The sequence below is a fragment of the Schistocerca nitens genome, chromosome 7 (genome assembly GCF_023898315.1).
Source record: "Schistocerca nitens isolate TAMUIC-IGC-003100 chromosome 7, iqSchNite1.1, whole genome shotgun sequence".
Taxonomy (NCBI): Eukaryota; Metazoa; Arthropoda; class Insecta; order Orthoptera; family Acrididae; genus Schistocerca; species Schistocerca nitens.
The window spans coordinates 189,570,509-189,581,388 of record NC_064620.1 but is presented as its reverse complement, the minus strand read 5'-3'; the positions used below and the strand labels follow the sequence as shown (position 1 = coordinate 189,581,388).

The following is a 10,880-nucleotide window of genomic DNA, read 5'->3' as shown; positions in this document are numbered from 1 at the left end:
AATTCACGTAATACATATATTTATGTAGCAAAGCATGCGAACCCCTGCCTCTTTTCCTTTTTTTTTTTTCACTTTAATGCGTTAGCAGTCATGGATGATGGGAAGTCTGTACACCCCTGGGCTAACCCATGTCTTCTCATGACTCCGCTTGGGTTAAAGGCGGCTGTGACAAAATCCTTCTAGAGAAAGTTATGTATAGAGGGCACTGGGTGTAGAGACTGGAAAGCTCTGAATGTCCGCGAAATTTAAGTTTACAACTTGGTGAATTATTAAGGCGAAAGAATAAAGCAGCGAATATTAATAAGGAAGTGATAACCGCGTGATTCGTGTATTATGGCCGATAAATTGGATCTGGAACCACAGCAAATATGAGAGAAATACAGATAATGCTTAATAATATTGAAACAACACAAGGAGACAGTGTTGAAGACCTGAAATGTTTAGCTTTAGCCTTAGGTTCAGATTCAAAAATGAAAGAATGTTTCTTTCATTTAGATGGTGGTGAACGAATTGCAAAATTTTTGAATAGCAGCGACTGGAATACTTTGAACCAGGTTTTAAGAGTCCTTGGAAATGCGGCCAATTCTCATGTAAATATGTATGAACTTGGTATTAGATCACTATTGACGAAGATACACTGTCTTGTTGAACATTGGTATTACTAGTATTTTATGTCAATGCTCTTGTACGTTGCGAAAATCTGTATTTGCATTTTTATGCAGAAAACCACTTTTAAATATGATACAGAAATGTTTCGCTGTGTGTGTTTGTGTGTGTGTGTGTGTGTGTGTTTAAGTGATATATAGTTTTATCAATCTACAGTCCGTTGTAAAATAGAATAGAATCTTTATTTGCCGTTCAATATGTTTTTCATACAATTGGTAGGTATTGTCAGTATGTTCAATACATTTTTTTAAAATTACAATAATTATTATTGTACATAATTGTGCCTGTGCAGGACAAGCAGATACGCATACTAAAGTAATATTGATAATACAACAATTATTCATTCACAATATAATAATAATAATACATCATAACAGTAAAATATACAATAGTATCAAGATATATTTATGGTACATCTTACGTATCCATGTAAAAAGTCTTTTTTGGTACATTACTGTCACAAACATATAGGTATAATTCATATGCCAGTTTTTTGTTTCATGTAGCATATCTCTTTTGTGTCACTGTTTAGAAACTCATCAAGTGAGTAATATGGCGTACACTAGAGCCGCACTTCTATTGTGTGCTTAAAGTTATTCATCAGTAGTTCACTCACAGCTTTTGGGAGTTTGTTATTAAATTTCAAGCCAAGGTGTTTATGGCTCTTTTGTGTTAACCTCAGCCATGAGTATGGCAGGTCTATGTTGCTATTATTTCGAGTATTATGAACATGCACTTCAGATCTTAAGTTAAAATTCTTTACATTCTCTTTAGCATATATTAAACAATTATAAATGTATGTACCAGGTAGTGTCATTATCTTTAGTTCTTTAAAATGATTTTTGCAACTTTGTCTTCGTGCTAGTCCTAAAATGCACCTGACTGCTTTCTTCTGCCACTTGAAGATGGTACCCACTGAGTTACCCCAAAGAAGTACCCCATATTGCAGTTGTGAATGAAAAAAGCAAAGTATGTGGAGAGTAGCAGATTTTTACTGATAACGCGTCTTAGCTTGTGTAATAGAAAGAGGGTTTGAGCAAGTTTGCCACATAGATAATTTGTGTGTCTGTCCCATGTAATTTTTTGATCTATATGTAAACCTAGTAACTTGACATTTTTTGTATTTTGTTCAATTAGTTTCAGGGTGAAGTAAATTTCTTCAGTTTTCAATTTGTTTATTGATATAAGGTTGGCTCTGCACCAGTCACTGCTCATTTAAGTTACTACTTTGCTGTATCCTATGATATCTTGCAGATTTTGTCCATCTATTATTAGTGTCATATCAACAGCGTACAGTACATTGTTGCATGGCATATAATTTGAGAAGTCATTGATGTAAACAATGAACAGGAAAGGGCCAAGCACTGAGCCTTGTGGAATTCCTCTCTTTACTTTCATGGGTGTTGACTTTTGATAGTTTGTTTTTACTAATTGTACCCTATTGCTTAAGTATGATTGAAAAAATTGTAATGATTTATCTACAATACCATAATGTTCTAGCTTTTTTATCATTATTTCATGTGTGACTGAGTCGAAGGCTTTTGTTAAATCTAACAGTGTACCACAAATGAGTTTCTTGTTTTCATATCCTTCATATATCACTAAGGAGGCATTCAGCTGCTTTGGTTGTCGATAGTTCAGATCGAAAGCCAAACTGGTTCTTACTCAATAATTTATTACTTTCAAAATAGCCTAATTGTAAATTTGGATATGCATGCAGTTCTCTATTACTTTTGATATAATGGGAACTATTGATATAGGTCTATAATTGTTTGGCATTTTTCTGTCACCTTTCTTATAGATTGGGAGTGTAACTGTCATTTTCAGACATTCAGGGAGTACTCCTTCTTCAAGTATGTGATTCGTCAGATATGTTAGTGACATTAACATTGCAGTGGCTATGTGTTTAACAATACTGTTACTAAGCCCATAATAGTCCTCTGTTTTTGAGTTTTCAAGTTTCTTTATAGATTTGGTAATGTGGCCGGAGGTGATTTTTGGCCAAGAGAATTTCTTGGTTGCTAGTCCTTGTTGTTTAAGAAGGGTTACAGCAGCTGAAATATTATCAGAATTATTTTTACCAAAAGAAGAAGAAGAAGGAGGAGAATGAGAGCTGGCACAATTTGTAAAATACTCGTTAAGGATGTTGCAATCTATAGGCACTGTGGCTTCCTGTTTGCTCATATTGGTTTCACTTTTTATTATATACCAAGCTGCTTGACAGGCATTTTTTGAGCCTGCAATAGATTCATCATTTACTTTACATTTAGCTGATTTTATTTCATATTTGTACAACTTCTTAAGGGTCACATAGTGTTTCCTGGCTTCCTCATTTTATCACTATTATTTTTTGCATAAGTAGCAGTGTCCTCATTTGCTTGAGCTCTGGAGTGTACCACTTGTTAGAATGCTGAGGTTTTTTTCTGTTGTTAGGGGTGCATCTTTTTGTGATAAGTGGACAGTGACTACTGCATTTTTAATGATATATAAAAACATAGAGAAACATTCATCAAGACTTTTTATATTGTGTAGTGTATTTGGCCAATCTACCACCTTCAGTTCATGTTTCAATTGTACAATATTGCTCTCTTTTAGTATTCTGAAAGTGACTAACTGTTTAGTTCTCTCTGGGTTCAAAATGGCTCTGAGAACTATGGGACTTAACTTCTATGGTCATCAGTCCCCTAGAACTTAGAACTACTTAAACCTAACTAACCTAATGACATCACACACATCCATGCCCGAGGCAAGATTCGAACCTGTGACCGCAGCGGTCGCGCGGTTCCAGACTGTAGCGCCTTTAACCGCTTGGCCACCCCGGCCGGCCTCTCTGGGTTCATACTGCCTATTCTGACCCATATCCTGTCATGATCAGATAACTCTAACTTAATCATATCATGCTTTAGTTGATCCTGATTTACATTACTAATTACATTGTCAAGGCATGCTTCTAATCTAGTAGGTTTTTCATTTATACAGTAGCAGTTTAGGGCCTTAGGCTGTTAACCATGTTTTTACATTTTTTTCTACTTCCCCTTATATCTATATTGAAGTCACCTGCAATAAAAATTTTGTGATTTTTGTGTTTATTGAATAATTTGATTAGTGAATTTAGTTAATCTATAGGAACTTCCTCATCAGAGGCTGGTGTACGGTACACAGAAGCAATGATAATTTTTTGGGTATGCAGTACTATGGCTGCTACTTCAAATACACCTTCAATGCAATGTTTTTGTAGGTCTATCACTGAATGCTGCAGATTTAAGTTTTCTTTGATGTAGATTGCCACTCCACCATGTGCAATATTTGTTCTACAGTATTTTGTGGCTAATATGTAGCCATAAGGTACACACAGATCTATTTCTGCGTCATGCAACCAGTGCTCATTAATACACAGTATGCTATAGTTAATTTTGTCTGCCAAGTACTGTAACTCATTAACCTTATGTCTTAGGGATTGTACATTAACATGGAATAACATTAAATAGTTTTTGTTACTGGGAGGAATACTTGTTGCTTTTTATGTTGCATTATCTTTACTGCCCCTTGCAAACTGTTGTGACTAAATCCAACTTGTGTTAAATTTGGTCACTACTGGGAGTTTCCCTGTACCATATCTTTGAACTGAAGCCTATGAACTGTTTTATTAGCAGAGCTTAATTTTTCTCTTACAATCCCAAGTATTTTTTTGCTTAGAAGTGACTTTCCTATGCCATTTAGATGCTGACCATGGCTTGTATGACAAGCTCTGTTACAGTGACAAGGTTTGCTAAGGGGCACAATTGTGGTGTGGCAACAGTCTGAAATATCGTTCATGTCAATCACTTTTGCATTTTTGAAATGTTTACATACTGAATCATAGAGGTTATTTGCTTTTTTAATTTCATTGTTCAGACATGATTGTTCTATTAGATCATAGCGGTGAGGGATTTTAGCCACTATTACATTGGTATGTGTTAGTTTACCCAGTGACTCTTACAGCGCTTTTGTTGCTGCAACTGTTTCATTGTGATACACATCATTTGCACCTCCTATAATTACTGCATAGTCCTTTGATGATAGACTCTTGCATTCTTCTTAAACACTGTCAACAACTTGGCTTAATCTTGCATTTGGTTTTACTAGTCCCAGAATTTTGAACCTTCCTGCTGCATCATCTGTTTTCAGTTTTATAGCTAACCCTCTTCCAAAACTGCCTGAGAAAACTTTCAGGTTATTATAGTGTTTATTTTTTCGTAGTACCTTTGTGTTCGTTTGATGAGATTGTTTTATCGCAGTTTTGTTTGGGGTATGTCTTCTTTGGACTGTCACTTGATGATCACTGTCATTGTTTACATGAGTTAGAGCTGAGTATCTATTCTCATGTTCAGGGATTGTACAAAGATTAAGATAACTATTCACTTTTGTGTTGTTTGTTACCTTACGAGGTGGTCGAGGCATAATCCACCCTGTGCTGCTTTTCTGAAAATGTGTTTGCCCTGTGGACTGGGACGGTGGTTAGTTATTTAGCATGTCCATTGTTGTTGTAAATTCTCTGTGGTAAACTTCCTGTTGGCTTATAGCATTAGATCTTGTCCTACATTCCTCACATTTCCAGTTTGTCAACAATTTCATGTCTTTTGTAAGGGATGGATCAACGTTTCCACATCTAAAGTGAAATAGTAGACAGCATTCGTTGCACTTCACACCACTTTTCACATTTTTCTAGATTTAATCTAGATATTGTCAAAGCAGTAGACATTGAGGAGATTACCCAGGCCCTAACACTAATGAAAACAGGGAAAGCAGCCGGACCCAACGAAATCCTCCCAGAATTTCTGAGGGAGCTGGGACCCATTGGGAGGAAATGGATGGCCAAACTCTTCACGGAATGCATTAAATCAGGCGCACTCCCGAAGTTATGGGAAGAAGCTAAGGTAATAGCGGTACTGAAACCAGGGAAGAATGGAGATAATCCAAAGAACTATAGACCGATCTCACTGCTTTGTACCTCTTACAAACTATTTGAGAGAATATTACTGGCCAGACTAGCACCATACATTGAGGCGAACCTCCCGGACAATCAAGCAGGGTTCCGTGTGGGAAGGAACTGCTGTGAACAAGTTTTGTCCCTTACAACATATATAGAGAAAGGCTATCAGAACAAGCTGAAAACGGGCTTGGTATTAATAGATCTTACATCAGCCTATGACACTGTCTGGACCGAAGGACTACTGCTCAAGCTTACTCGAATTATCAAATGCAATCAGACGTACACATTACTAAAAAATATGCTGACAGGCAGGAAGATCAAGGTCTATCTCCTTGGAAAGAGCAGCAAAAGCATGGTCATAAACAATGGCCTGCCACAGGGGTCAGCCCTGGCGCCGCCCCTTTTTAATTTATACATATCTGTAATGCCGAGCACCAGGTCGCATAAATTTGCGTATGCGGATGATCTGGCCATCACATACCAAAGCAAAAATTTCGAAGATCTTGAAAAAAACATTGAATGCGGACCTTGAAGCGCTGAACACCTACTATCTTAAGTGCCATTTGCATCCCAACCCCAATAAAACGACCAGTACCATAATGCACCTTAATAACAGAGCTTCAAGCAGAAAACTACAGCTTTCCCTGAATGACCGGCATATCAGTCATGAAGATAAGCCCAAATATCTGGGAGTAAAATTAGACTGTACACTAAAGTTTAGCTCCCATCTGGAAGACACCAAATAGAAATTAAAATCTCGAAATGCCATTATGTCTAAACTGGCCGGAACATCATGGGGGTGTGGAGCTAATACACTAAGGACGTCAGCATTAGCCCTCGTGTACAGCGTGGCTGAATATTGTTCACCAGTCTGGGCGAAAAGTGCGCATGTAAATAAAGTAGACACCCAATTGAAAGAGACGATGAGAATTATCTCAGGCACACTTAGGACTACCCCATGTGACTGGCTCCCAGTCCTTGCCAACATAGAGCCCCCTGATATAAGGCGCTCCATGGCGACCTCAAGAATATACAGGAAGATCGTACACAATCCAGAACTCCCTATACACCAAGACTTATCACCCATCAACAGGCTAAAATCTAGGTCCCCCTTTTGGAAGATTGGCAGGGAATTACAGGACTTCGACCCAAAGCTAGCCTGGGGGGAATCATGGCGCAAAGGGACACACAAGAACCAAAAGCTTATCGATGACCCCAGCAAGAAGATAAATGGTTCTGATCTCCCTCGGAAGCTCTGGGTTGCCTTAAATCGCCTTAGAACAAGCATGGGAAGATGCAAACATCTAATGAATAAGTGGGGACTTGCGGAGAGTCCCGTGTGTGAATGTGGTGAAATCCAGACAATGGACCACCTACTGGTGTGTGAAGTGGTAGGATACAGTGGCGAACTGAAGGACATACATTACTTGCCTGACCTAGCCAAAGATTGGCTCAAAACTATAAGTAGCATTGTGTAGTGTTGTAATTTCCTGGTGGATTGCAATGACACTGTAATATTTGCCTTGTACATGCCGAACGAATAAATAAAATAATTCACATTTTTCTTGCATCTTTTACAATGAGACGAAATTTCATCACTTGAAACTTGGGTGCTAGGATCTAGTCTTTTATCAGTGCGAGTTGTACTAAGATTTTCTGTTATCATATACGAAAGTTCATCACATTTGTATTTTAATGTATGTATTTCTTCTATTAATGCCATAATAATTTTGTTTTTACAGTCCTTTTTAAGTTTACTATTCAATTCATTTTGATAACATTTTGCACATAACAATATTTTCCATTTTGAAGTCGCATTTGCACATTGAAAATGAAATATTGTTTTACATTTTACACATCTTATTCCTTTGTTAGCTCGCTTTTCACAGTAGCAATAACCGGAATCGAGAAATACGTTCATATCACTGTTGTAGGATGTGGTTGCTATGCAGGCAATGTCTTTATAGCGTTTTTCTATGTCCTTAGTCTTTATTTCGGTTGTTTTTCCGGCAATATGACACACCAAGCACATATTATTACGGTAAACACTAAAATAATTATATAGATGTGATCTTAATTCAACACTCAGAAGTTAATATATATTGCTAGCATTTATTAACTTACGTGCCATGTCTCGTTTCTCGAGGCTTTATATATTTCTTACAACATGGCTGGAAGATAATGTATTTGGCATGTATCTCACCATTGCTGTACACTCCTTTAAAACCTGTATCAGAACCTTGATACCTTGCATCTCCATTATATTCTGTATGCCTCCCATTGTGCCAACTCTGTCATCATCCCTGACTTGTCTGTGGAAGACAGAAGGTTTGTGTGTGTAATGGATTTGTAGATGTACTCAAATAATGCAGTTAGAATTCTCGTCGCATATGTTTATAATGAGACCTATCATTGTGTTTAATTTAGTTCATGTGTCTCTTTTCTGTAGTTTGCAAATTGTGTATTTATTTTCTGCACTTGTATACCTGTTCCCCAAAAAATAATTCCAAAACAAAAGATTGAGTGCACATAGAAATAGTATGTAACTACGGGACACTTAGTCTGTAACACAGGAGCTGAAGATGTGTTGGTGACATCATACAGGCTTAGCTTCACTATGCCTTACGTGCTTCAGTTCTTACCACATAGTGTTAAAACCTTTTTCTGTACTTACCCAGTCATTTGACATCTTGGCTAGTTACTAATACAAGATAATGGATGTACCACTACCCATCCCACCACAGAAATAAAATTCTTTTCAAACCTAAATCAAATCCTGCCCTGCCATAGACAGGCCAAGCTTTGAAGAAAGGTGGAACGTATCATATATAGGCTACTGATAAGCAGCAAGTGTACCCAGAATCACTAGTGAAATCTCAAAATTATTTCAACATTTACCATGAAACTGACATGAGGTGCCCCCTCCCCTCTCCCTTCTGCCTAGATCCAGATTGTGCTGTTGTACATAACCCTCACGTTTGCTGTGTGATAATTAGAAACAATCTGCCTTTGTCTGTTATGTGCCCAGTAAATGTACCTCGATTATTAGTACTTACAATCATTTATCCTTTTTATAATATCTGTCTGTTACCACTTATAACCAGGCTCTATTAAAAATTCATACAGTAAATTATCACCCCTTGTATTTTCTTGGAAAAGACTGTTCCTCATTAGTCTGCCTCCTGTAAGTGGATCCTTTTCCTGTCTGTCCACCTTTTCTACCAAGTTCACTGTCAGTACCTTTAGCTCTCTCTGAAATTTAACAGTTCTCTTTTTTTCACAGCCAGTTTTTCACAATTCAACAATCTGTGATCCACACCATCATCCTATCCTCTGTTTCCCTTTTTTCTTTTTATATCTACCTCTTCCTTTACAAGTGATGAGCTGTACTACTACATCTTCTTCTCTTTCTTGTGCCTTTGTCTCACATTGGCAGATTGTTGTCACAGTTATTAACAAACTTGGTGTGGTTAATTTACAGGGTAGCTGGATGTTGTACCTGTCGTCAGCCCATTACTTTGCCCCCCCTTCCCACCCACCCCCAAGATGGAATAAGTGCTCCCCATCTGTCTGCATGTAATGTGAATCACGTAAAAGTGAATGACAGTTTTCGAAATGTTTGCGAATGACCCAACTGTAGCAGGACTTGAATACCAGCACAGTATTCGCCTAGTGGGATGTAGAAAATTGCTAAAACCTACATACAGGCTGGCCAGCAAGCTGACCCTCGTTGTCAATCCGTCTGGTGGATTCAAACCTGGCCATTGTATGTCCCCATCCTGGAAGCAGCACTTTAACATGCATGGCTATCCAGGCAGGTAGTTGTGCTCCTATAATATCATTTGCAGTATCACCAGAAATCTGGTGACTTTTAAATGCTTAATGAAGTAAAATGACCCCCACCTTCCACACCCCTCCCCAGTCCCGGTCCTTTGATCCCGTTTGTGCATGCTGCATAAAGCAATGTCTCACAGTCAGAAGATACACTTTTTTTCCCACTTAAATCATAAATTTCCTTAGCCAAGAACTGTTTATCGTGGGCTAGTATGTGTAGAACTATTTAATGTGCTTGTAGTTTACATACAGAAATTTTCCACACATTTCATATGTCTCTTTATTTTTTTCTTATAACTTATTAACAAATGACCTTGGAGGTTGGTCTTTTCAGCACAGTAACTTTTTATAAATAATAATCTTGTATGTGAGAATTTTTATTCGACATTTTTTTCTTTTTTTTTCAGGTTGGAAATCAGGTTGTGCTAACAAATAGAAAGATCTTCAGAAGGATTTACACAATTCTCAGTAACATACAACATGAAAACTTTCAAACATTGATTTATGCTGTGAACTTGATTTCTTCCCTAATAAATGGAAATGCGTATGGTCAAACTTTAGCTCGAGAGACAGGTTGTCTTTCTTATATGAATAAGAAATTCCATGAAGTGGCAACGGCATTGTCAAACTGCTGCAAGGTAACACCATATATTTAAAAGTTTGACAGAACTGCTAGGTGTCAGTAATTTCCTTTGGCAATATTCTGGCCACGTGCAGGTGTATAGGAGTAGTGATGAAGACACAAAGTATAGTTCAAATAAGAAGTTACTGCACCAGTGTTACTCACAGTAGGTCGTAAAGGCACACTTTTTTTGATTGTACAGATCACCTAATGTTCACAAAGAAGGCATGTCTTCAGGACCTGAGTGATGTTTGTGCAGCCACCTATCATTTGGTGATTAACTAAATGTCTTCACTCAGGCGTATTGTAGACTAGTGTCTGCTTCACCTATGAAATTTTGCTGATTTCACCAACAGACTTATTGGTTAGTTTTAATCTTGTCTGCTTTTTACAAAAATACTTTTGATGGACTTCCTACATATCATTGACAACAGGTTTGGTGATGACATAGCAGTGGTGTTACAGTATACACTCTCCTTGACATTTTTTAACAATGAATATTTTGAACAATCTCACTGTGTAGTTTATGAGACCCAACAAGAGTCCCTTGTCCCCCCCCCTCCCCCCCAACCCCCTATCTGATTGGATTGATACAATTTGTCACAAATCGCAAGTTCCTCTCTTGTCCAACCTCTTCATCTCAGGTAGCACTTGCACCCAACATCCTCAATTATGTAGTGGACGTGTTCCAGTGTCTGTCTTCCCTTAAGTTTTTGCCCCGTACAACTACCTCTAGCATCATGGGTGTTTTCTACCCAAAATGGCACAAAAATTAAACAGACTGGA

The 10,880-nt window shown here is 37.7% G+C and overlaps 1 protein-coding gene across 1 annotated transcript in view; it reads left to right on the top strand.

Moving 5' to 3' along the window:
* Positions 1-224: 224 nt before the first annotated feature.
* Positions 225-10,880, top strand: part of LOC126194997 (uncharacterized) — a 147,015-nt gene continuing 136,359 nt past the window's right edge. Inside the window, exons 1-2 of the mRNA XM_049933417.1 lie at positions 225-590; positions 9,880-10,110. Of these exons, the coding sequence (XP_049789374.1) occupies positions 369-590; positions 9,880-10,110 (453 nt within the window). The 5' untranslated portion in view covers positions 225-368. The remainder of the gene's footprint in view (positions 591-9,879; positions 10,111-10,880) is intronic.